This window comes from Bubalus kerabau, chromosome 2 (genome assembly GCF_029407905.1).
Source record: "Bubalus kerabau isolate K-KA32 ecotype Philippines breed swamp buffalo chromosome 2, PCC_UOA_SB_1v2, whole genome shotgun sequence".
Taxonomy (NCBI): domain Eukaryota; kingdom Metazoa; phylum Chordata; class Mammalia; order Artiodactyla; family Bovidae; genus Bubalus; species Bubalus kerabau.
In genome coordinates, this window is record NC_073625.1 from 188404920 (window position 1) to 188432879 (window position 27960).

Genomic DNA, 27960 nt, shown 5'->3' on the forward strand with positions numbered 1-27960 from the left:
GGACGACACAGTTCCAAGGTGATTTCATTAAGATCTGTTCTATCAAACTCAGCCCCCGATTAAGGAGCTTTCCTACAGGAGAAGGCAATGGCACCCACTCCAGTACTCTTGCCTGGAAAATCCCATGGACAGAAGAGCCTGGTAGGCTGTAGTCCGTGGGGTCGCTAAGAATCGGACACGACTGAGCGACTTCACTTTCACTTTTCACTTTCATGCATTGGAGAAGGAAATGGCAACTCACTCCAGTATTCTTGCCTGGAGAATCCCAGGGACGGGGGAGCCTGGTGGGCTGCTGTCTATGGGGTCGCACAGAGTCGGACACGACTGAAGCAACTTAGCAGCAGCAGCAGCAGCTACAGGTAAAAAAAAAAAAAAAGCCAATAGGACAACTGTCACTCTGATTGTTGTTCTTCAGTTGCTAAGTTGGGTCTGACTCTTTGCAGACTATCTCCTGGAATTTGCTCAAATTCATGTCCACTGAGTCAGTGATACTACCTAACCATCTCATCCTCTGCCGCCCTCTTCTCCTTTTGCCCTCAATCTTTTCCAGTATCAGCATTTTTTCCAATGAGGTGACTCTTCATATCAGGCGGTCAAAGTACTAGGGCTTCAGCTTCAGCATCACTCCTTCCAATGAATATACAGGGCTGATTTCCTTTAGGATGACTGATTTGATCTCCTTGAAGTCCAAGGGACTCTCAAGAGTCTTCTCCAGCAGCACAATTTTAAAGCATCAATTCTTCGGCACTCAGTCTTCTTTATGGTTCAACTCTCACATCCAGACTGGAAACACCATAGCTTTGACCATACAGACCTTCGTCAGCAAAGTGATGTCTCTGCTTATTAATACGCTGTCTAGGTTTGTCATAGCTTTCTTCCAAGGAGCAAGCACCTTTTAATTTCATGGCTGCAATCACCATCTGCAGTGATTTTAAAGCCCCCAAATATAAAATCTGTCACTGCTTCCACATTTCCCCTTTCTATTTGCCAGGAAGTGACGGGTCCAAATGTCATGATCTTAAGTCTTTCGAATGTTGAATTTTAAGCCAGCTTTTTCATTCTCCCCTTTCACCTTCACCAAAAGGCTCTTTAGTTCCTCTTCACTTTCTGCCATTAGAGTGGTATCATCTGCATATCTATGGTTGTTGATATTTCTCCTGGCAATCTTGATTTCAGCTTGTGCTTCATCCATCCCGGCATTGCACATGATGCATTCTGCACAGAAGTTAAATAAGCAGGGTGACAATATACAGCCTTGTCACACTTGTTTCCCAATTTTGAACCAATTTGTTGTTCCATGTCTGGTTCTAACTGCTGCTTCTTGACCTGCATACAGGTTTCTCAGGAGACAGGTAAGGTGGTCTGGTATTCCCATCTCTTGAGGAATTTTCCAGTTTACTGTGATCCACATAGTCAAAGGCTTGAGCACAGTCAATGAAGCAGAAGCAGATGTTTTTCTGGAATTCCTTTGCTTTTTCTATGATCCAGCATATGTTGGCAATTTGATCTCTGGTTCCTCTGCCTTTCTAAATCCAGCTTATACATCTGGAAGTTCTTGGTTCATGTACTGCTGAAGCTTAGCTTGAAGGAATTTGACCATTATTTGCTAGCGTGTGAAATTAGTGCAATTGTGTGGTAGTTAGAACATTCTTTGGCACCACCCTTCTTTGGGATTGGAATGAAAACTGACCTCTTCCAGTTCTGTGGCCACTGCTGAGTTTTCCAAATTTGCTGGCATATTGAGTGCAGCACTTTCACAGCATTATCTTTTAGGATTTGAAATAGCTCAGCTGGAATTCCATCACCCACACTAGCTTTGTTTGTAGTCATGCATCCTAAGGCCCACTTGACTTCACACTCAGTATGTCTGGCTCTAGGTAAGTGACCATACCATCATGGTTATCTGGGTCATTAAGACCTTTTTTGTACAGTTCTTGAGTGTGTTTTTGCCACCTCTTCTTAATCTCTTCTGCTTTTGTAAGGTCCTTAGTATTTCTGTTCTTTATGGTTCCCATCTTTGCATGAACTATTCCCTTGATCTCTCCAATTTTCTTAAAGAAATCTCTAGTCTGTCCCATTCTATTACTTTCTACTACTTCTTTGCACTGTTCATTTAAGGTCTTCTTACCTCTCCTTGCTATTCTCTGGAACTCTGCATTCAGTTGGGTATATCTTTCCCTTTCTCCCTTGCTTTCCGCTTCTCTTTTCTCAGGTACTTGTAAAGCCTCTTCAGACAACCACTTGGCCTTCTTGCATTTCTTGTTCTTGGGGATGGTTTTGGTCACTGCCTCCTGTCCAATGTTATGAACCTCTGTCCACAGTTCTTCACTAGCACCGGCACTCCATCTCCTAGATCTAATCCCTTGAATCCATTTGTCACTTCTACTGTATAATCATGAGAGATTTAATTTAGGTCACATCTGAAAGGTCTAGTGGTTTTCCCTCCTTTCTTCACTTTCAACCTGAATTTTGCAGCAAGGAGCTCATGATCTGAGCCACAGTCAGCTCCTGGTCTTGTTTTGCTGACTGTATAAAGCTTCTCCATCTTTGGCTGCAAAGAACATAATCAATCTGATTTTGGCATTGACCATTTGGTATTGTCTATGTTTAGAATTGTCTCTTGTGTTGTTGGAAAAGGGTGTTTGCTATGACCAGTGTGTTCTCCTGGCAAAACTCTGTTAGCCTTTGCCCTGCTTCATTTTATACTCCAAGGCCAAACTTGCCTGTGCTCCAGGTAGCTCATGACTTCCTACTTTGGTATTCCAATCCTCTGATGATGAAAAAGGTATCTTTTTTTTGGTGTTAGTTCTAGAAGATGTTGTAGGTCTCCATAGAACCGTTCAGCTTCTTCAGCATTAGTGGTTGGGGCATAGACTTGGATTACTGTGATATTGAATGGTTTACCATGGAAATGAACAGAGATCATTCTGTAGTTTTTGAAACTACACCCAAGTACTGCATTTCAGACTCTTGTTGATTATGAGGGCTACTCCACTTCTTCTAAGAGACTGTTGCCCTGAGCAGTAGATATATATAATGGTCATCTGAATTAAATTCACCCATTCCCATCCATTTCAGTTTACTGATTCCAAAGATGTCAATGATCACTCTTGCCATCTCCTGTTTGACCACATCTATTTACCTTTATCCATGGATCTAACATTCCAGGTTCCTATGAAACACTGTATTTTACAGCACTGGACTCTACTTTCACCATGAGACATATCCACAACTGAGAATTGTTTCCACTTGGCCTAGCCGCTTCATTCTTTCTGGAGCTATTAGTAATTGCCCTCCACTCTTCCCCAGTACCATACTGGACACCTTCCGACCTGGGGTCTCATCTTCCAGTGTCATATCCTTTCGCCTTTTCATACTGTTCATAGGGTTCTTGTGCCAAGAATACTGGAGTGGTTTGCCATTCCCTCCTCCAGTGGACCACGTTTTTGTCAGAACTCTTCACTATAACCCATCCGTCCTGGGTGGCCCTGCACAGCACGGCGGCCCTGCACAGCACGGCTCATAGCTCCAATGAGTTACACATGCTCCTTTGCACTGACAAGGCTGTGATCCATGTGCCACACACAACCGATAAGGTCAGACCCCAACAACCGAACCCTGACTTGCAGTCTAGGCTGGTCACATGGAATACGGAATCCAGGACACAAGGAAACCGGGTCAGTAAGATGCTGGTGACCCTGGAAGCAGTTGGAGAGCTGGCTTCATCCCACCCACTGTGGGTGCCTCTGGTGGGCAGGGCCAGGTACCCAGTTTTAGCAAATCCAGAGGGTGGGTCTAGGAGCAGTCTGGTAAAAAACCAAGGGTCTCTCCAAATTCCTTCTGTCTCCTTTCCTATCAAAATAAAGAAAGGCCCCTCAAGGCCAGTGTCCCTCTGCAAATATCCTTGTGAAGATGTAAACCCTCTGCTGCCATCAGGCCCCATGTGCAGCCGTCTGTCTTTCCTGGGGAACCCCCAGAAGCTCAGCACACAGAAGCAGCACACCACCTGCACCCAGCCTGTACTGACTGAAGGAATGCCCTGGAAATTCACGTCTACCCAGAGGCTCTGGGTAGGGGCTTTGAAGAAGTAACCAAGGCAAGGCAGGTGAGACTGGATTCGGGTGGTCCTAAATCCAGTGACTGGTGTCCTCATAGGGAAAGGACCCAGAGACCCAGGGAGAGATCCCGGCAGGAATGAGGTGATGCAGCGACCTGCCAAGGATCGCCAAGGGCCATCAGCAACACCAGAGCTGGAACAGGGGCCAGGGCCCTCCCTCCCAACCTCCGGAGGAACCAGCCCTACCCACACCTGGATCCTGGACTTCAGGCTTCCAGACTGTGAGACAGGACATTTCTCTTATTTAAGCCCTGGTCTGTGGTGCTCTGACAAACCGTGCGGGCCACTTCATGGACCCCTCCCTCCTTGATACTGCTGGGCAAGCCCACCTGGAGTGGCTCCCAAAACTTGGCTACGATGTAGGGGTCATGGGACAGCCCAGAGCCCCCAGACTTGTTACCCCTCTTGCCCTACCAAGCCATCTGTAACCCACAGTGCTCAAAACAAAAGAGATCATTTCCTTGTCAGAATTCTGTGGTTTGGGGTCAGGAGGAGAGTGAGTGTCTGCTTCTCCCCAAGAGGAATTCATCTTAGAGGCAGACACAAGTGTGTCCGCCCTGGGCAGTCCCAGGTGGGGTGTGTGAAATCCCATTCACCCAGGTCACAGCCATTCACATGTAAGCCATTCACAAGGTCAAGTGGGAAGGACATGCACCCAAAGGACCTACAATGGGGGTGGAAAAGATTTAAGTCCACTGGCCCCCTCTCAAGGTCAGATGCCCCAGTTCGGGGTGGCAAGCCCTGCATCTGATTTGCTTCTCCATACGATGCAGGTGAATCACAGGTGTCCACTAGGTCTTTCTCTGACCCCACACAGACACATACACGTGCGTGTACACATGCATGGATGTGTATACACACACACACACATACATATGCACACCCCAACCTCTAGGAGAAGGCTGCTAGAGCCAGAATCTGGGTTCAAATCCTGATTCCTTCACTCTGCTCTGTGACTCAAGGGAGGTTTCTTAACCTCCCTGTGCTCCATTCCCTCTGCCCAAACCCTGGGACCATAACCTGACCCCAGAGGATGGGCAGGTGAGTGATGTGGGAAGCCAGAGGACCAAGCTGGGAATGGAGCTGCCGCCAGCAAGCCTGGCCTGGGGCGAGCTCTTCTAACAGCCTCTCAGGCCAGGCAATCAACATGCAGACTAACCAACCCATCTGCATTCCCCACCCCTGCAGGCCTGCCCAGCCAGATACTAACATCAGGTTGCTGTGCGAGGCAGGGGCAGGAGGACAGCGGGCAGGCTGGGAGCAGGGGCCACCACATACCCTGGAGCCCGGGGCAGGCCTGCCTCAGCATGGGCTTGTCCATCCTCTTGGCGTAGAAGGCTGCGTACCACACACGCAGCTCGGTGCCCGGGGGGATGTCCCTGGAGGTGGTGAAGTAGACATCGCTGCCATGCTGGAAGGCCGTCAGGTTCTGGTGTCCCGGCTCTGCTGCCGGCCGCACCAGCATCATCCAGTTGCAATCGTCCTCGTTGGAGGTGTCGAAGCACACGGGGTGCCCGTCTTTCTGGAACACCTGGCGGGGGGAGCGCAGACCACCGCAGGGCCGGGTGGGGGCTGGTTATCCACCAGTGTGTGTATTAGCGTGCACACACATGTCTGTGTGTGCATGCGCGCACGCAAGGGGCTACTGAGTGACCAGTCTAGACACTGCCACATCAGGGCACTGCACAGACCTGTTCTACATTAATAGGTGTCCACACTGATGGGAGGGCAGGGGAGGACCCCCGAAAAAGGTCAGGCTGGTCACAGGCAACAGGAAAGCAGGAGGCACAGCTAAAGGTCAGGTGTCACGGGGAGGCCTGAGTTCTCAGGAGGGTACTGGGATGCCTCATCTCCACCTGTGGTCCAGGCGGGTACCTGGTCACATGTGCTTTGCTCCTGTTCCAGGATGCACGAGGAAGCCTGAGCTCTACTCCCAGGTCAGGAGTTCTCAGGAGCCCTGAGTGCTACGCATGGTCCTGTTGGGAATGAGGACACCTAAGGTCTACCTGTGGTCCAGGTGTAGAACCTGAACACTCAGCTCTAATCAGTTTTCAAGTGGGCATGAAGACACCTAAGTTCTACTCCTGGCCCAGGGTGTCAGTGGAACACCTGAACTCTATACCTGGGCCAGGTGTATCAGGATACCTGAGTTCTTTTCCCAGTTCTGTTGCAAGTATGTTCAATGACTTTGGCAAAGTTCCTCAATCCTTTTTTAAAAATTTTAGTTATTCATTCATTTATTTATTGACTTTTTGACCATTCCAGGCGGCATGCAGGATCTTAGTTCCCAGACCAGGGATTGGACCTGTACATCCTTCAGTAGAAGTGCAGAGTCTTAACCACTGGACTATGGAAGTCCCATTCCTTGATCTTTATAAGCTGTGCCCTCATCTAAAAGGTAGCACCATCACTTTATGGATGGAATGCAGGCAGGGACGAGGGGGAGAAGCTTGAATATTTTGAACTTCAAAGTAACCACATGGAATGGGGGCTCCAGTCCCCTATTTGCTGATGCAATTGTTGCTTCCTCATTATAGAAAGAAATCTCCCTTCTTCTCCTGCCTTTTCCTGTAGGGGCGCCCCACTGCTAAGAGCTAGAGAACCCCCTCTGAGAAGGGGAGGGGGTGGAGGGGGCTACCAGGTGCCTAATGCCCCCTAGTTGGTACAGGGGCTGCTCCCAGTTGGCCTTAGCCTCCTTCTGTGGGCATAAAGGTGCCCCCAGCACCCAGGTACCCAACGCTGAACCTGTGCTGGAACAACTCAATACCAGACACAGACCTTCAGAATCTTGAGTCACCGAAAGAAACCAAAACAGGCACAAAGGGCTCTTTCAAAGAGGCCTTGGCCAACCACGGGCCCACAGCGATTACTCCCATCAGCCCCTGGTCTCTTGACATCACTCCTGCACATAAAACAGCCTTTCTTTCCTTTCTTTGTAAACAAATAAAGTCCCTTTCCCTTCTCTCTGCTGTGCTGAAATCTGCCTTGTAAATTCAGTTCTCCGAGGACTGTCAAGTCCCCACGGTCAGCTGGATCATCTGTGTCCCAAAACACTTGGGTCTCTACTAAGGGTCTCCAGGAAAGCTCGCCTCTGGGGTTCACTGCTGCCCGACCAGCGCCTGTTCCTCTCAGTTTATTTCATGGGTGTTTCTGAAGGCTGGCTGTGGCTAAGCCCTCTGGGCATGGGGCCAGAGCTGTGACCCATACTTACAACCCCAGCCTCGTGGCGCCTCTGGGGGTCTCACTTTAAGTGATCAAGTCCTCCCTGTGATTTTCTTCCATTTCTTTTTTCTCAGTGTCACATAGAAACCATCATCTCCCTGTCTGATGTGCTTTTCAGAGTTGCCAAATTTTGCACTGGTCTCTCATCAACACAAAACACATTCCTTTCGAAAGAGCCTTGCAAACTCCACACAGGTGTGAAATCCCCACGCAGTTCTGCAAATTCCACAGAAAGCCCCTCCTACAGCCTGCACTGGGGCGGTGGGGGGGCTGTCCATTCTTGCCTATGTTTTAAATATACTCTTATTATGAGTTTTGCAAAATACTAATTTAACGCATGCTCTTGTGATATAAAAATAAACTAAAAAAAAAAAAGAAACACTGTCTTGGAAATTCAGCAGGACTACAACACCTAGAGCTGTCTCTATGACGTTTGTAAATCACTGAAGTCTTCAGTGAGCATTGCCCTCGCCCACCTGCACTCGAGGAAGGTCACAAACACGGGTGCCGCAGCCCCCACCAGCCCAGCGTGTACCTTCAGTGGAAACGCGGATTCCTTCTCCCATTTGGCGACGCGTCGTGACTCAAATGGGCCGAACTGAGTGCGCTTGACGAGCTGGGTCACGGCAAACACCCCCTCAGCTCCGTCTTCCAAGCGTCTGATCTCCAGGTTGGAGGGAAGGGATGACCTAGAGATGAAACAAAGCAAGAGAGTCTCAGCCCCCAGTGCCCACTGGCCAGGGTGCCACCCTCACCAGGGACAGAGGGTTAGGACGATGGAGAAGGTTGCTCCCGCTGGCCCCAGAGCAGCTGATGGAGAGGCAATGACTTGAAGATGTGTTTATACTCCCCACCCAGGAGACAGAGCCAATGCTCACATGCATGCATACACACATACACACACACACACACACACACCCCCGCTAAGTGGGCCCATAGAGAGGGAGGGAGGACCAGAGAGAGACCACGAAGAGGTGCCACGTGGAAAGGACCACGGGAATGACAACAAGTGCCAAAGACAGTGCATTTCGAAGACCAGAAGAGGGTTTCCCGCGAGGCTGCACTGGGCGAGGTTCATCACGAATGTGGCCTTTTTAAGTCAACTCAGGCAATGTTAAGGAGAGGACACGTGTATCCTGGTGGGAGAGGAAGGGAGGCATGTCGGTAGGGACCTAGCGCGAGCCAAGACCAGGGCACGCCTGACCCACATCTGGGGTGGGGTATGGACCCCTCACAGGAGCGGCAGGAGGCCGGTTGAGATGAGGAACCCATCCGGGAAGGACCGATGGCTCCCACTGAAGCTTTGTGGGCAATGGGCAACCACTGAAGGGTCTGGAAGAGCTGGTCAGATCTGTGCTCCGGGCCAAAATAGGAATCTCTCTGCTCTGCACAGGTAAGTCACAGTCAAACTAGTTGGGAGGCTTCTAGGAACAGCAGTGATAAGATGACAGCCTGAGTGCCAGCCCATTCCTAAAGCAGATGTCGTGATGACAGCCACGTCCGAGGGGCCCTCCTCTCCTCTTTACAGATGAGACAACCAGGATGCAGAGAGGGGCACGTCTCGTCCAGGTCCAAACAGCTACCACGTGGCAACAGGGCTGCAACCTGGGGGCCCCACAGGGGACACGGTCCCCCGACCCCAGGGAAACGTGGACTGGCAGAGCCACGGAGCCCCTGCACCAGATCTAGGTGCTCGTCCAGCAGCTACTCCCCCTTTGCCTAGCCACCTGTACTCACTGCCCACAGCTCCAGCCCCCAACCAGGCATGTGTCAGACAGCAAGCCTGGGTTTGAACCACAGGGGAGACTGAATGAGCAGACCTACAACTCAGCCGTGGTCACTTGGTGTATAAACCAACTCAGCGCCCCAGCTGAACCAGGAACTAGATAAAAGATATTGACCAGGAAGCCTCTTCCTTAACACGCCCAGGCTCATCCCGGGGGCAGGTAACCAGCTTGCAGTGGATGGTGGCCTTGAACAAGAGGACGATCCCTCTCCTCCTTATTTGCTGTCTCCTCCCTTTGTGTAGACACCGAGGTGGCCAGGCTCTCGCCACAGGTGATGAACAGACAACCCTGTTTGACAGGCAGGATGGTAAAGACAGCTGGAGGGGTCACTCACCTGGCCCTGCTTAACACGAAGGAGTCTTTGACCATGACCACCGGGCCCAGCTCAGGACATTCAGAGTCGTGGTACTGGCTGCAGTCCTCACACCCTGAAAACAACATCCTGGCATCAGGGGAGGGGGCATAAAGAGGGGAGGGAGACACCCACAGACCATCCCGCAGCCCAGGGGTGACCCACAGCGCTCCCCACAAGTGCAAAAAGACAGCAACACAGGACACGAGCCCCCAGGAGAAAAACCCAGCTCCACGGCACGCGGCAAGGCTGACCAAGTCAGCTCTATGGGGATGCAGGACAGCATCTCAGTAAACGAAAACTCACCAACGTAACCTGTTTCTCATAAATCGAACATGTCAGAAACCCTTCTAAAACCCGGGATTACCTTTCTGAGTCTGCTGCCACCCTTGTCCCAGTGCCCTTTGCCAGGAGTTCTGGGAAAGAAGATTCTTTTAAAATCAGACCCGGTAGCACATTTCATGTCATACACCGTGGTTCTTAGTAACAGGGAAAATCCCATCTAAAAGGAGACAGCTTTTCTCTACACAAAGACCAGACGTGCATGTAACTCTGCCTGCTGGTGAAGGTGGCCCACGGGCCCCGGAACACTTACAGATGAACATGATCTCTTCATTCCCGTCCTCAGCCATCGTCGCCACCTGTCAGGACACAGTGCTGCATTAGTGAGCAGCTTCGGGCCCAAGGCATTTTTTTTTTTTAATTTATTGAGTAAACTTGATTTACAAAGTGGTGTTAATTTCTGCTACATGGCGAAGTGATTCAGTTACATATGCATGCGTGCTGAGTCACTTCGGTCATGTCCGGCTTTTTGTGACCCTGTGGACTGTACCCACCAGGCTCCTCTGTCCATGGGATTCTCCAGGCAAGAACACTGGAGCAGGCTGCCGTGTCCTTCTCCTTCAGTTATATATACAATTCTTCCTTACATTTTTTCCCACTGGCATTTTTGATGATTAATATTTTTTAATTGGAGGATAATTACTTTACGAGGTTGTATTAGTTTCTGCTGTATAATGAAGTGAATTAGCTACATGTATACATATACGCCCTCCCTCGCGGACCTCCCCTCCACCCCCATCTCATGCCTCGATGTCACCACAGAGGACCAAACTGAGCTCCCTGTGCTTCTGGACCTAGAGTCCGTCATACACAGTACAGTTAGGAAGAGAAAAATTTCACATATGAATGCATATATGTGAAATCCAGAAAAAATGATACAAATGAACCTATTTTCAGGGGAGGAATAGAGACACATGTGTAGAGACATGTGAACACAGTGGGGGAAGGGGAGGACATGATGTATTGGGAGATTGGGATTGACACATATATGTTACTGTGTGTAAAATAGCTACCTAGTGGGAAGCTGCTATAAAGCCAGGAAGCTCAGCTCAGTGCTCCACTTGCATTTTTTTTTTTTTTTTTAGTATTTATTTATTTGGTTGCACCAGGCATGTAGAATCTAGTTCCCTGACCACGGATCAAACATAGGACCCCTGCATTGGGAGCATGGAGCCGTAGCCACTGGATCGCCAGGGAGGTCCCCCTCCATTGGCATTTTTTAAAGACAGTTCCTGCTCCCATGGACGGAGGAGCCTGGTAGGCTGCGGTCCATGGGGTCGATAAGAGTCGGACACGACTGAGCGACTTTACTTTCATTTTTCACTTTCATGCATTGGAGAAGGAAATGGCAACCCACTCCAGTGTTCTTGCCTGGAGAATCCCAGGGATGGGGGAGCCTGGTGGGCTGCCGACTATGGGGTCGCACAGAGTCGGACACAACTGATGCGACTTAGCAGCAGCAGCAGCTAATGGCCCCCTAAACCATATACAGAGACTGACTTTGTGATTAGAAAAAAAATTTTTTTTCCATTTTGTTTTTTTGGTCACATCATGCGGCTTGCAGAATCTCAGTTCCCTGACCAGGGATAGAACCCGGGCTCTCGCAGTGGAAGCACAGAGCCCTAACCACTGCACCGTCAGGGAATTCCCTGACTTTGTGCTCCAAAGGCAACATGCAGTACGGGCTTCTTTATTGTGGGGTGGGTTTGGGCCTTGAAATGTTTCCTCACCCAGAATGATGTTGCTTTTAACAAGCCACGCGTGTGCATGGCTCTGGATTTAGGACACTGTCGTGAACCCTGGCTTTCACCTTTCCCTAGCAGCCATCCGCTTCCATTTGTAAAATAAATGTTGTTGTTGTCCAATCACTCAGTTGTATCTGACTCTTGCGACTCCGTGGACTACAGCACGCCAGGCTTCCCTGTCCTTCACTATCTCTCAGAGCTTGCTCAAATTCATGTCCACTGAGTCAGTGATGCCATCCAACCATCTCAACCTCTGTTGCCCCCTTCTTCTCCTGCTTTCAATCTTTCCCAGCATCAGGGTCTTTTCCAATGAGTCCACTCTTCACATTACGTGGCAACAGTACTGGAATTTCAGCTTTAGCATCCGCTTCCAATGAACACCCAGGGCTGATCTCCTATAGGATGGACTGGTTGGATCTCCTTGCAGTCCAAGGGACTCTCAAGAGTCTTCTCCAACACCACAGTTCAAAAGCTTCAATTCTTCAGCACTCAGATGAAAGTGAAAGAGGAGAGTGGAAAAGTTGGCTTAAAGCTCAACATTCAGAAAACTAAGATCATGGCATCCGGTCCCATCACTTCATGGCAAATAGATGGGGAAACAGTGGAACAGTGGCTGGCTTTATTTTTCTGGGCTCCAAAATCACTGCAGATGGTGACTGCAGCCATGAAATTAAAAGACGCTTACTCCTTGGAAGGAAAGTTATGACCAACCTAGACAACATATTCGGAGAAGGCAATGGCAACCCACTCCAGTACTCTTGCCTGGCAAATCCCATGGATGGAGGAGCCTGGTGGGCTGCAATCCATGGGGTCCCTAGGAGTCAGACATGGACTGAGCGACTTCACTTTCACTTTTCACTTTTATGCACTGGAGAAGGAAATGGCAACTCACTCCAGTGTTTTTGCCTGGAGAATCCCAGGGACGGGGGAGCCTGGTAGGCTGATGTCTATGGGGTCACACAGAGTTGGACACGACTGAAGTGACTTAGCAGCAGCAGACAACATATTAAAAAGCAGAGACATTACTTTGTCAACAAAGGTCCGTCTAGTCAAGGCTATGGTTTTTCCAGTAGTCATGTATGTATGTGAGAGTTGGAGTATAAAGAAAGCTGAGTGCCGAAGAATTGATGCTTTTGAACTGTGGTGTTGGAGAAGACTCTTGAGAGTACTTTGGACTGCAAGGAGATCCAACCAGTCCATCCTAAAGGAGATCAGTCCTGGGTGTTCAGTGGAAGGACTGATGTTGAAGCTGAAACTCTAATACTTTGGCCACCTGATGTGAAGTGCTGACTCATTTGAAAAGACCCTGATGCTGGGAAAGACTGAGGGCAAGAGAAGGGGACAACAGAGGATGAGATGGTTGGATGGCATCACCGACTCAAGGGACATGGGTTGGATAGACTCCAGGAGTTGGTGATGGACAGGGAGGCCCAGCGTGCTGCGGTTCATGGGGTCACAAAGAGTCGGACACGACTGAGCGACTGAACTGAACTGAACAGCTTTCTTTACAGTCCAACTCTCACATCCATATGTGACTATTGGTAAAACCACATCTTTGACTATACAGACCTTTATCAGCAAAGTGATATTTCTGCTTTTTAATACACTAAGTTTGTCACAGCTTTTCTTCCAAGGAGCAAGTGACTTTTAATTTCATGGCTGCAGTCACTCTCCACAGTGATTTCTGAGCCTAAGAAAATAGTCTGTCACTGTTTCCATTGTTTCCCCATCTATTTGCCGTGAAGTGATGGGACCGGATGCCATGATCTTAGTTTCTTTAATGCACTGCCATTTAGAGAAAGCCAGTTTCCACGTGGCCACGTCTATTCTCCCTGCCTCACAGGACTGTGAATGCCTCCAGGGCAGCCTTGTCTCACACGACCTCTATTTTTCTCCACCTGCTAACCTCTGCGAAACATCGCATTTCTCACATTTCTCTCAGGGACTAAGGCACCACCTAACATCATGGAGGGGAGTCCTCCTGCTCTCCACAAAACCTTTATCACATCCAGTCACTTCTATTTCTGGTTCAACCTCGAGGTCACCTCCATAGCAGGCAGCCACACCCAGCCCCACTACCTATATATTTGTGGGCAATCTGAACATGTTCATTCTGGGGTCTCAGACTCCTGACCCATAAAAGGAAATTAAGATGCCCACCCCATATAGCTTTGAGGGGAGTATAAAGTGAGATACACCTGGTGTGTGCCACTCAATAATAGTTCCTCTTCCCCCCACCCTTCCATCCCCAATTAAGTCAACCCAGTACATCCTTCCTGTATCCCACTCCTGGCCAAGACCATCTGTGGTATCATATGCAGGCTTGCATACTTCCTGAATGCTGATTCCACATGCCCTCTGCCCCATTCCCATCCCCAGGAGCTATTAAAGGATGAACACCAGACAATGCAAAGTCCAAATGAAAATGCAGATTTGCTGAGCACATAATTTCATGAGCAGAGTAGAGGACAGAGTTGAAAATTCCACCACGGAAGTCAATTAGTTAAAAGGAAACAAGGCAGAGATGGGATTTCCAATTTGCCCTTAAAATGCCAAGGATCCATAACCAGGGCATATTTTCCCCCAAACACAGCACAGTAGCTTCTGTTTCTGGGAACACACCTTTACATTACAAGATGTCTCAGGCAGTTCAGCATGTTTAACTTAGGGCTTCCTGCCTGATGGCCTGCACGGGCAGGGTCAGAGGTCAGCCTGGAATGTGGGCAGCGGCTGGTCACAGAGCAAAAGAGGAAGGACAAAGAGGAAGAAACATGTGGAAACCCACTTTCGTGAGCTGCTGAGGTGCCCCCAGGGGCCTAAGAACTGTCTGCCCACTGGCAGGAACCACTTACCTCCACTGGTCACGTTCAAGGAAGTTCTCAAGAACACTTCCCAAACTGAAGCCAGATCATGGCAGAACACAGGATTCCCACAAAGCTGGCAGCATCAGAGGGTGCAAACGACGGGAACCACTCTGGCCTTTCTTGATGCCTGATGTGGCCACCTGCCTCTGGTCTGGCCTCTCAAGGAGTCCACTTCCTGGCTATTATAAGTAGTCCTTCTATGAACACTGGGGTGCCAGAATTTTTTTGAATTACAGTTTTCTCCCAGGGATATACCCAGGGACTGCTGGATCATATGCTAGTTCTCAGTGCTTTAGGGAACCTCCATAGTTTTTTCCATAGTGGTTGTACCAACTGACATTCCCTCCAACAGTGCAGAAGGGTCCCCTTTTCTCTACACCCTCTCCATCACTTGTTATCTGTAGACTTTTCAGTGATGGCCATACTGACCAGTGTGAAGTGATACTTCACTGTAGTTCTGATCTGCATTTCTCTAACAATTAGTGATGCTGAGCATCCTTTCACATGCCCATTTGCCATCCCTGGGCTTCCCTGGTGGCTCAGATGGTAAAGAATCTGCCTGCAGTGCAGAAGACCTGGGTTTGATCCCTGGGTCAGGAAGATACCCTGGAGAAGGGAATGGCTACCCACTCCTGTATTCTGGCCTGGAAAATCCCATGGACAGAGGAGCCTGGTCTGCTGCAGTACAAGGGGTCACAAAGAGTCAGACACGACTGAGCAACTAACATTTGGCCATCCTTAGGGATCTCTTCAAGAAAATCAGAGATACCAAAGGAACACTTCATGCAAAGATGGGCTCGATAAAGGGCAGAAATGGTATGGACCTAACAGAAGCAGAAGATATTAAGAAGAGATGGTAAGAATACACAGAAGAACTGTACAAAAAAGATCTTCACGACCCAGATAATCGTGATGGTGTGATCACTCACCTAGAGCCAAATATCCTGGAATGTGAAGTCAAGTGGGCCTTAGAAAGCATCACCATGAACAAAGCTAGTGGAGGTGATGGAATTCCAGTGGAGCTATTCCAAATCCTGAAAAATGATGCTGTGAAAGTGCTGCACTCAATACGCCAGCAAATTTGGAAAACTCAGCAGTGGCCACAGGACTGGAAAAGGTCCATTTTCATTCCAATCCCAAAGAAAGGCAATGCCAAAGAATGCTCAAACTACCACACAATTGCACTCATCTTACACGCTAGTAAAGTAATGCTCAAAATTCTCCAAGCCAGGCTTCAGCAATATGTGAACCGTGAACTTCCTGATGTTCAAGCTGGTTTTAGAAAAGGCAGAGGAACCAGAGATCAAATTGCCAACATCCGCTGGATCATGGAAAAAGCAAGAGAGTTCCATAAAAACATCTATTTCTGCTGTATTGACTATGCCAAAGCCTTTGACTGTGTGGATCACAATCAACTGTGGAAAATTCTGAAAGAGATGGGAATACCAGACCACCTGATCTGCCTCTTGAGAAATCTGTATGCAGGTCAGGAAGCAACAGCTAGAACTGGACATGGAACAACAGACTGGTTCCAAATAGGAAAAGGAGTTCGTCAAGGCTGTATATTGTCACCCTGTTTATTTAACTTATATGCAGAGTACATCATGAGAAATGCTGGACTGGAAGAAACACAAGCTGGAATCAAGATTGCCGGGAGAAATATCAATAACCTCAGATATGCAGATGACACCACCCTCATGGCAGAAAGAAGTGAAGAAGAACTCAAAAGCCTCTTGATGAAAGTGAAAGTGGAGAGTGAAAAAGTTGGCTTAAAGCTCAACATTCAGAAAAGGAAGATCATGGCATCCGGTCCCATCACTTCATGGGAAATAGATGGGGAAACAGTGGAAACAGTGTCAGACTTTATTTTTCTGGGCTCCAAAATCACTACAGATGGTGACTGCAGCCAGGAAATTAAAAGATGCTTACTCTTTGGAAGGAAAGTTATGACCAATCTAGATAGCATATTCAAAAGCAGAGACATTACTTTGCCAACAAAGGTCCGTCTAGTCAAGGCTATGGTTTGTCCTGTGGTCATGTATGGATGTGAGAGTTGGACTGTGAAGAAGGCTGAGCGCTGCAGAATTGATGCTTTTGAACTGTGGTGTTGGAGAAGACTCTTGAGAGTCCCTTGGACAAAAGGAGATCCAACCAGTCCATTCTGAAGGAGAGCAGCCCTGGGATTTCTTTGGAAGGAATGATACTGAAGCTGGAACTCCAGTACTTTGGCCACCTCATGCGAAGAGTTGACTCATTGGAAAAGACTCTGATGCTGGGAGGGATTGGGGGCAGCAGGAGAAGGGGACAACAGAGGATGAGATGGCTGGATGGCATCACTGACTTGATGGATGTGAGTCTGGGTGAACTCCGGGAGTTGGTGATGGACAGGGAGGCCTGGCGTGCTGTGATTCATGGGGTCGCAAAGAGTCGGATACGACTGAGCGAGTGATCTGATCTGATCTGATGACTTCCTTTGGCAAAATGGCTATTTAGGTCTTCTGCCCACTTTTTGACTTGTTTTTCTGTTACTGAGTTATACAAGCTATCTGTATATTTTGGAAATTAAGCCCTTGTCAACTGCATAATTTGCAAATATTTTCTCCCATTCCATAGGTTATCTTTTCGTTGTGGTTTCCTTTGCTGTGCAAAAGCTTATGAGTTTGATTAGATCCCATTCGTTCATTTTTGCTTTTATTTCTATTTCCTTGGGAGACTAAGAAAACATCAGTATGATTTATGTCAGAGAATGTTTGGCTATATTCTCTTCTAGGAGTTTGCTGGTGTCTTGTCTTTATGCCATTTTGAGTTTATTTTCATGTGCAGTGAGAGACCATGGTCTAACTTCATTGTTTTACAAGCAGCCATCCAGCTTTCCCAATGCCAGTTACTAAAGGGACTGTCTTTTCTCCATTGTACATTCTTGCCTCCTTTGATGAAAATTAATTGACCGTAGATACTTGGGTTTATTTCTGGGCTTTCTACTCTGTTCCGTTGATCCACAGGTCTGTTTCTGTGCCATACCAAGCTATTTTGATTAGTACACCTTTGTAATATTATCTGAAGCCTGAGTTATGATGCCTCCAGCTTTGTTCTTCTTGCTCAGGATTGATTTGGCAATTCTGTGTCTCTTATGGTTCCATATAAATTTTAGGATTATCTTTCTATGAAATATGTCTCCGGTCATTTGATAAGGACTGCAATCAATTTGTAGACTGCTTTGAGTATTATGGCCATTTTAACAATACTATTTCTTCTAATCAAAGAGCATGGGCTATCTTTCCATTTCTTTAAACAATATTTAATTTCCTTTATCAGTGTTTTACAGTTCTCAGCATATAATTCATTCATTTCCTCAATCAGCTTTATTCCTAAGTATTTTTTATGCAATTTTAAACAGGATTTTTTTTAACTTTCCCTTTCTGATATTTCACTGTTGGTGTAAAGACAAGCAACAGATTTACGCATGTTAATCCTGCATCCTGCTACTTTGCTGAATTCATTTATCGGTTCTAGTAGTTTTTGTGTGGCATCTTCTTTGTTGTTGTTCAGTGGCTAAATTGTGTCTAGCTCTTCATGACCTCATGGACTACAGCACACCAGGTTTCCCTGTTCTTCACTATTTACTGGAGTTTGCCCAAACTCATGTCCATTGAGTTGGTGATGTCATCCAATCATTTCATCCTCTGTTGCCCCTTCTCCTGCCCTCAATCTTTTCCAGCATCAGGGTCTTTTCCAGTGAATCAGCTCTTCCCATCAGGTGGCCAAAGTACCAAAGATTCAGCATCAGCCCTTCCAATGAATATTCAGGGTTGATTTCCTATAGGATTGACTGCTTTGATCTTCTTGCAGTCCAAAGGACTCTCAAGAGTCGTCTTCTCCACCACAATTTGAAAGCATCAATTCTTCAGCACTCAGCCTTCTTTATGGTTCAGTGCTCACAACCATACACGACTACTGGAAAAACCATAGCTTTGACTATATATGTACCTTTGTTGGCAAAGAGATGTCTCTGCTTTTTAATCTGCTATCTAGGTTTGTCATTTTAAAAAAGAAAGCAGAGACATCACTTTGCCAACAAAGGTTTGTTGTGATTTTGGAGCCTGAGAAAACAAAGTCTTTCACTGCTTCCACTTTTTCTTCCTCTATTTGCCATGAAGTGATGGCACCAGATGCCATGATCTGAGTTCAGAAATACTGGAATGAGTTGCCATTCCCTCCTCCAGTGGACCATATTTTGTCAGAACTCTTCACTATGACCTGTCCATTTTGGGTGGCCCTGCATGGCATGGCTCATAGCGTCAATGAGTTACACAAGCCCCTTTGCCACGACAAGGCTGTGATCCATGAAGAAGTGGCATCTTTAGGTTTTTCTATATATAGTATCATGTCACTTGCAAATAAAGACAATTTTACCTCTTCCTTCCAGTTTGGATACCTTTTCTTTTTCTTGTCTGATTGCTGTGGCCTGCACTTCCAATAACTATGTTGAACAGAAGTGGTGAGAGTGGACACACTTGTTCCAGATTTTAGCAAAGAGGCTTTCAGCTTTTCACTGTTGTGTATTACATTAGTGATGTATATGTCATAAATAGGTTTTATAAAGAAGCCTCCTGAAATCTGTGCTATCCTGGAAAAATCCCTTTGGTGCGTGGAATGCTCCTTTGTAGAAGGGAAGTTCAGTCTCCAGACTTCTCCAGCATGTAAGAAATCCTAGAACAAGGGACTATAGATAGTACTGTTGTAGGGAGAAATGACAGAAAAATTCACGAAGTGTGAGATTCAGCCATTTTAACTACTGATCCTGGAGATACGTACCTTACACCAGTGGTTCTCAAAGTGTGGTCCCTGGACTAGCAAACAGTAACACCAGCAGCACCTGGGAATTTCTTGAAAAGGCAAATTCTTGGGTCCCTCCCCAGACCTGCTGGAGCAGCCTCTCTGGGCTGGGATCTCCATACTCTGCAAACCGTAAGGTATTTGCAAACCTTTAGGCTATTCTGATGCAGCTCAAGTCTGAGAACAGCTGCTTAACCTTAAATCTTTTTAAAACTTACATGGCTGCCAAAAGAAAACAAACAGCAACTGTGATCACTGGAGGACCACGGTAACAGTGTCAGGAAACCTGTGATCACTGGAGGACCACAGAAACAGTGTCAGGAAACCTGTGATCGCTGGAGGACCACGGTTAACAGTGTCAGGAAACCTGTGATCGCTGGAGGACCACGGTAACAGTGTCAGGAAACCTGTGATCACTGGGGACCATGGTAACAGTGTCAGGAAACCTGTGATCACTGGAGGACCACGGTAACAGTGTCAGGAAACCTGTGATTGCTGGAGGACCACAGTAACAGTGTCAGGAAACCTGTGATCACTGGAGGACCACGGTAACAGTGTCAGGAAACCTGTGATCGCTGGAGGACCACAGTAACAGTGTCAGGAAACCTGTGATCACTGGAGGACCATGGTAACAGTGTCAGGAAACCTGTGATCGCTGGAGGACCACAATTAACAGTGTCAGGAAACCTGTGATCACTGGAGGACCACGGTTAACAGCATCAGGAAACCTGTGATCGCTGGAGGACCACGGTAACAGTGTCAGGAAACCTGTGATCACTGGGGACCATGGTAACAGTGTCAGGAAACCTGTGATCACTAGAGGACCTCAGTAACAGTGTCAGGAAACCTGTGATCACTGGAGGACCATGGTAACAGTGTCAGGAAACCTGTGATTGCTGGAGGACCACAGTGTCAGGAAATCTGTGATCACTTGTGGATCACGGTAACAGTGTCAGGAAACCTGTGATCGCTGGAGGACCACGGTAACAGTGTCAGGAAACCTGTGATCACTGGAGGACCATGGTAACTGTGTCAGGAAACCTGTGATCGCTGGAGGACCATGGTAACTGTGTCAGGAAGCCAGATTCATCCTGAATGTCAGTTAGGCTCAGGTCAGGATGACCTGTGTGTAAATAACCTGTGTGTAACTTGGTGAGAAACAGTTTGAAAGGAGGGGTGATGTGAAGCAGATGTTCTCTGTGACAACTGAGGTTTACGAGGCAGCCCCCGTAATGATAACTGTTAGGAAATGACTCTGAAAAGAAGATTAAAGTGGGAGGAGTCACCCTACCTGACTCAAACTTAATTATAAAGCGACAGCAATGAGGACTCGGGTTTAGCTGGAGGGACAGATGCACAGGTCAGTGGAAATGGAGAACAGAGTGACACAAATATGCTCAACTGATTTTGAACAAAGGATAGAAGCAGCTCAACTAAAGAAAGATGGTCTTTTCAACAGTGCTGGAGCAACTGGACATGCAGAGACAAAAAAAAAAAAAGAACCGTGACCTTACATCTTACACAAGGATTAATTCCTAACAGACAAGAAACTTAAAAGGATAAAAAATTTTTTTACTTTTAGAAAAATAGGAGAAAATCATTGGAGACTAGGGCTAGCCAACTTTTAGACTTGTTACCGAAAGCACAGTTGACTAAAGGAAATCTGATAAGTGGGACGTCACCAAAATTTAAAGATTTCACTTTACAGAATTCACAGTTAAGAGGATGAACAAAGTAAAGAACCAGAGACATTTTAACAAACCATGTATCCATATGTAAGATACGCAAAGAACTCTTAAAACCCAAGGATAGGATAAAAATGCAAGCAACCCATCTGTAAAGTGGGCAAAAGACATAAACAGACATTTCACCAACAAAAACACCGGAATGACAAATGAGCACATGAAGAGACGTCCAACATCATTAGCCTCCAAGTACAAAGCACAGTGAGACACCACTACATACCTCTCAGAACAGGGGCACCCATGTGCCCTGGTGGCAATGGGATTCCATTCGACAATTTCTGATGAATCAACATGGCCTATGACTCAGTAATAGTACCGGCTGGGTGGTCAGCCCAGAGAAATGGAAAGTTCCATCCATATAAAAGCCTGTACACTGCTGTTGGGGGCAGCTTTATTCCTAACAGCCCCATCTGGAGATAACCCAGGGTGCCTCACTGAGTGCCTGGTTCTGTAGCCCATCTACAGTTTGGAATACTAGTCAGCAACTGAAAACATGGAACTCCTGACACACGACAGACCCTGGTGAGCCTCCAGAACGCTGCTGGGTGAAAAAAGCCAATCCCCAGCAGTTACATAGTGTGTGATCCTGTTCACGTTCTTGAAATGGCAAAATTAGTGAGAAGGGAACTAGAGCAGTGAGTGGCTGGTGGGGGTCAAGGAGGGGTTGGGGTGGAAAGACAGAGAGCATGAGGCTATTAGAGGGCTCCAACCGGGCTGGCATGTCCTGTGTCTGGACCCCATAAAGGTCACCATTCCTCCAGTCACCCAGTACTGGAGCTGTGCATGGTGGTACCACCAGTGGGAAGTGGATGAAGTGAACATGGATCTCTGCATTCTTTTTTACAACCGCCTGGGTAGCCACAGTGATCTCCAAATCACAGCAGTTTAAAAGCGACTTCCAGCACAATGGGTGGGAATGGTCTGGATCCCGGTGGAAATAAAGTACATATGACCTTGACTGGACAGCTGGATATCTGAACACTGGCTGGGTATCTGGCCAGATTTTGACCACATTAAGGTGCCAGCATTAAACGCTTTAGGTGGGCTCACGTATGGCGGTTATTTTTAGAGTCCTTCTCCTGGAAAGACACACTCCGAAACACTTACAGATGCAATGATGTGACCAGGGTTCGCCTCCGGGTCCGACCAGTGGCAAGTCCTGGATGGGGTGGAGGGGGCAGTCAGGCCCCAGGCAGCGGCAGCTGGGGTGGTGATCGACACATGACTGTTGCCAGCCTGCTTCCTGTGTTCAGGTTTTCATACGAAAACTCCTTGTGAGTGGCACCCGTACACACTTCCCCTGTCCTCTTCTTCCACTGATTTTTTTTTTGAGTCCTGCCCACAGAGCTGACTGAAGACACATGTCAAGTCCACTAAACATCTTTTTCTTCACCTCACTTGACCTCTGAGTCATGCCAGACGTGGCTGACCACCTTCCTCTCCCCACATTCACTCGCCATCACCTCCCATGCCCAAGTCTACCCAGGCCCTGATCCCACCTGACGCTTAGGTCCAGGCATGACTGACCTCTTTGCTGACGGTCCCACTAAAGTGCTGTGTGAAATGCTATTTCCGGTCCTTCACCTGACAGTATAAGTAGCTCAGCCTTACTTGAAACAGCTGTTCAGTTCAGTTCAGTTCAGTTGCTCAGTCGTGTCCGACTCTTTGCGAGCCCACAAATCGCAGCATGCCAGGCCTCCCTGTCCATCACCAACTCCTGGAGTTCACTTAAACTCACATCCATCGAGTCAGTGATGCCATCCAGCCATCTCATCCTCTGTCGTCCCCTTCTCCTCCTGCCCCCCAATCCCTCCCAGCATCAGAGTCTTTTCCAATGAGTCAACTCTTCGCATGAGGTGGCCAAAGTACTGGAGTTTCAGCTTCAACATCAGTCCTTCCAATGAACATCCAGGACTGATCTCCTTTAGGATAGACTGGTTGGATCTCCTTTTGGATCAAGGGACTCTCAAGAGTCTTCTCCAACACCACAGTTCAAAAGCATCAATTCTTCGGCACTCAGCTTGCTTCACAGTCCAACTCTCACATCCATACATGACCACTGGAAAAACCATAGCCTTGACTAGACGGACCTTTGTTGGCAAAGTAATGTCTCTGCTTTTGAATATGCTATCTAGGTTGGTCATAACTTTCCTTCCAAGCAGTAAGCATCTTTTAATTTCATGGCTGCAATCACCATCTGAAACAGCTGTGAGGGACATAATTTCCAGCATATTATAAATATTGACTTCTTAAAATAGTTCTGTGGCTCTTTAAGCATGTCTATTGGAATCGAAGCACCAGAGCGTGACATCTGGTCATAGGGTATGTGGACAAGCTCTTCTCCCCCTTCAGGAGGCGCTTCTGTCTCTACCAGTGTTTGTTTCCATCACTGCAGGTGTTAAACCCCACGTGTTACATTGGTGCTTGAAATGACTACGGATCACCTTTTATACATATAGATCAAACTGGTCTTGATTTTCTAGGACCCTGAGTCTGTGCTAACTTCTCCTGGACTGAGCTATCGTTCCAATAATTGGGACACCACTTATCAAAATGGAAATGCTGCCCACACCGGTGACCGCTGACCTGACACACAGGCTGGGATTAGTGAGGTAAACAGGGCTTTCTCCCCAGTCCACTCACGTACGGTGGAATTTGATTCAGCTCCACTCCTATCCTCTGCTCTCACAGATGTGAGTGCAGAAGGCTCTGCTCCACAGACAAGCAATTTTGCGGGGGAGGGGCTCTGTCACTACTTAGAGACAGCCACTGCCCGAGGTCTCCCAGACACCGTGATGCCCACACGCCTGTGAGCTGACCACGGCCCACACTGAGACTGGGGCTGGGGGTCGCCATGTCCTGGATGATGGGAGGGGCCTTTCTTAGGCCGGGAGCACTCCAGGAAGGTGAGACCAGGGCCGCGAGCGCAGGGCAAGGGTCTCTCCCACCCTGAGGGGCAGTTTAAAAATGCTGCTGGTCTCCTGGGCCCTGATTCCCCAACCACGCCCCAACCTGCACACTTGTCAGCTGCCTTCAGCGAACGGCACCGCCTGTCACCTCCTGCACATTCCCCACCAGTCCAGCAGCAAGGCCTGCCTCACTCTAGAAACACTCCTTGTCCTGTCCTGACTCCTCATTTCCCCTCTGCCTCCACCCTGTTTCTATGAGAAAGACACAGATTTGCTGGACCCCTGCCCAAAGCCCCCAGGGGTGTCTGGCTCTCAGGGTGAACTCTGAGTAGAGTACAGCCTGTGCTGCTCTGACTCGGCCACACAAAGCTTGCTGCCACCCCAGGGCCTTTGCACTTGCCCTCACCCCAGATCTCCACTGAGAAACACTGGTTTCCATTCAGCCATCCCCTCCCCAGATAGACGTTCTGGGTCCCCACTGCCCAAGTGCACCCACCCCTGCCCAAACCCCCACCTCCACCTGCCACCCGTCCTGCCTTCTCCTCCAGGCTCCAACCACTATCCATCTCCTCCCCTCCAGAACATTCGATCTATGGGGCAGGGCCTTCTCTCTTCTTCTCTGCAGCACCCGGCAAAGAACAGCTGCTTGAAGGATGGCCGATGAATGCAGGCATACATGAACTGTGTGAGATGAACTCAGCGAGTATTGTCATGGGTCACAACTGTGAAAAGGAGGCTGAGAAAGCATTTGAGTCCCTGCTCACAATCTCAGCCTCTCAAATCCCATGTCCAAGAAACAGCTGCCTTCAATCTCTCTCAAACCTGCAGAATGGGTGCAGCGTTCTCCGGCCTTCTACACAGACAATGGTATGTGAGACACATATACCAAGCTAATGGAGTTCTTTCTCAAATACAATTATTCCCAGAAAAGCTATTAGCCTCGCAGTTGAGTTTTGTTTTGTTTTGTTTTATGGGTCTTCTGGAAAAATATAAATGTTTTTTCTGTTTACAAAATAGAACATATTACTACTGCATTCTTTGTTGGCAACTTTTCTGCAAAAATATGAATCAAAGATAGAGAAGGAAAAAACTACATAGGATAAACCCTACTATTTTTCCTCTTCAAAATTCAAACTACAGTTGTTTTCTTAACCATTCAACCACCATAAGGTAGTGATGTCAAGGAAATACAGAGAAGCAGAATGAAGCAGTGAAAATGTGGAAAATGTGAAAATATCGAGATTTGAAACAAAATATGGTAGCGGTGTGTGTGTAGTGGGGGGAGAGAGAAGAAGGGGGCTGACTTATAAAACAAAGTGTCCACAATCATTCCAGGCAGAGTTCACACTGTTGCCTCTAAAGATTTGTTACAAAACCAGTTGCTCATTTACTTTTCATCCTTAAAAATACTTCCAGGAACTTAACAGTGTTCTCCAAATTGATCTGGTGAGTCCAGATTTTATGAGAGTGGTTTAGGCAACCCTGGTATTTGTGGGCTGGCAGCTTTAACTATGTACACGGGTCCACGTGTCTCTGATCACACACTTTTTTCTACCATTTTAATCTACCCATGGTGTACCCAGTGGTGGGGAGGGGGCAATTTCTGAGCGTTTGTGGATTAAAAAAAATCTCATCCACTACATTAAGAGCTTAATAAACACAAAATAACAATAACCATCAGGAAGGTGGATATTTCCATAGGGCGTTTCCACTTGTCCCCTCAAAGCTTACCCTCACCCGTCCGACATCCTCTCCAGAGGCCACATGGCCTGCTGGTCCACCTGTCCGCGCCAGGACGGGGCCAGCGCACCCCTTCCCAGCACGGCCACCCACCCGGAGAGTGGGCACATGTCACCTGTCCATGGGTTTCACTATCTTGCCTCTGCCACGCAAGGGTTTACATAAACGGGATGCAGGGTGCTCTTGGGGGTGGGGGTGGGGTGGGCAGCCCCATCGCCCAAATTCAGGGGTCTGCCTTTGTAATCTCAGGAGCCAGGGGTCCAGGGACCCTCCCTGTGCGCCCCCGGAGGCTGGGCCCAGGACGGGGGAGCGTGACATCACGAGGGACCGTCGGCGACGAGGGCGCCCGGGGGCGGGACCGCGGGCCGGGGGCCGGGGGCGGCGGACCCCCTGCGCCGCGCCCACGGGCGAGCGCGGCCCCGGCCCCGCGCCGGGAGCCGGCCGGCCGGGGTGCGGGGGGCGGCGAGGGGCGGCGGGCGGCGGGGCCCGCGGCTGGGCCGGCGGCGGCGGGCGGGCGGGCGGGCAGGCGGCGCGCAGGGCGATCCCGGAGCGGCTCCGGGAAATCCAGCCGGGTTTTGACTCCGATCGCCCACGGTGCCCGCAGCCGGCGAATGTAACAAAGAACAGGCGGCATGGCGGATGGACCGGGGCGGGCGGCGGGCCGGGCGGGGCCGGGGGCGGCAGGCCGGGCCAGGGCGCGCGGGGGCGGCCGGCCGGGGGTGGCTGGCCGGGGCGGCGCGCGCGGGGGCGGGCGGCGGGCGCGGGACCCGGGCTTTACCTGCCTTTGGAATGTGCAGAGCGGGATCGGATCCGGACTCCGGGTTGCGATCCGCTCCGGAAACTGCGCAGCACCGGAAGCCGGGGGGCGGCAGCGAGGCATTGTGGGAGTTGTAGTCCTCGCAGGGCGCGGGCGGCGTGGACGCGAGAGCCTGGACAGGAGAGCGGGAGCGGGTGGCCTGGGCCTGGACTGGGCGGTGTGGCCGCGGAGCGGGCGGTCTGGACTGGGGAGAGGGCAGGGCGGACCGGGAGCGGGTGGTGTGGACGGGGCAGCGGGCGGCGTGGACTGGAGAGCCTGGGAGTAGGCGGTGTGGACGCGGAAGCGGGCGGCATGGACCAGCGAGCAGCAGGGCGCGGGTCATGTGGACCGAGAGGAGGTGGCACAGACCGGTGGAGCGGTAGCGGACGCGGTGGACCGGGGCAGTGGGATTGCGGATCGCATGGACGAGGGGGACCGGAGCGGCGTGGACTGGACTGGCAGGGCGCGGGCGAGGCGTGGACCGGTCGCTGGGTGAACGGGCGGTGTGGATCCGGATCGGGCGGGAGACGCGTAGCGGATTCCGGCTGCCCTTTCCCCGGGGCCGGAGGGGGCGTCAAGCGGCCGCGCGCGCCCCTTCCCCGGTTGCGCGGCGGGTCCGGATACCCGCGACGGGTTCGCGGGTTCACGTTGGCAGCTCGCACACCCCCACCCCGCGCGGACCTTTCTTCTGACGGCTCCCTCGAAACTTAATTTCCTGGGGGTGGGGGAGGGGAGGTGAAAGAGAGTCGAACTTTCTTTTTTTCTAACTTATTTATTTTTTAATTGAAGGATAATTGCTTTACAGAGTTTTGTTTTCTGTCAAACATCAAGAATCAGCCATAGGTGCACCCATGTCCCTTCCCTCCAGAACCTCCCTTCCATCTCCTTCCCCATCCCACTCTTACAGGTTGTTACATAGCCCCTGTATGAGTTCCCTGGTCATACAGCAAATTCCCATTGGCTATTTATTTTACATATGGTATTATAAATCTGCATGTTACTCTCTCCATACATCTCAACCTCCACCCCCACTACCCCCACCCCGCCGGTGTCGATAAGTCTGTTTGCTGCCCAGGAATAACGATTTCTGAATTTAGCCCACAGACCTGCTTGCTACCCTTCTTGGTCATCTTTCTGTCCACTTGGTAAAGGCTTAGAGGCTTTTGACTTGCCTGCCAAGCTCCTAAATTAGAGTAGCTCACTGGTGAGTGGAGATCCTGCCTTTTCAGTCCAGGCCCTGGGAGTCCCCAGAGTTCTGCCTTAACCACTGCCCCACAATGCGCTGTGTCAAGTACCTACAGGCACCCCGGATGCCGCGAACTTGAGGCCAGAGCGCCACTGCCTGGCACTAACTGTTTCTGTCCCCTCTGCCTTCCACCCAAGCTTGGGGGAGGGATGGGGCTTGTATGGTCTCAACCCTTATCATTCACTGAACCAACAGTCACAGAGGAATAGAAACAGAAGAGACCAGAAGGATCCTTCATCTAGTCCTGGGTGCTCAGATT

At 49.2% G+C, this 27960-nt stretch overlaps 1 protein-coding gene across 1 annotated transcript in view; it reads right to left on the reverse strand.

The window, feature by feature from the left end:
- Positions 1-26743, reverse strand: part of PRDM15 (PR/SET domain 15) — a 65597-nt gene extending 38854 nt beyond the window's left edge. Inside the window, exons 1-5 of the mRNA XM_055569732.1 lie at positions 26438-26743; positions 10074-10119; positions 9461-9554; positions 7875-8028; positions 5396-5648 (exon numbers count right to left, since the gene is read on the reverse strand). Of these exons, the coding sequence (XP_055425707.1) occupies positions 5396-5648; positions 7875-8028; positions 9461-9554; positions 10074-10119; positions 26438-26539 (649 nt within the window). The 5' untranslated portion in view covers positions 26540-26743. The remainder of the gene's footprint in view (positions 1-5395; positions 5649-7874; positions 8029-9460; positions 9555-10073; positions 10120-26437) is intronic.
- Positions 26744-27960: the final 1217 nt, after the last annotated feature.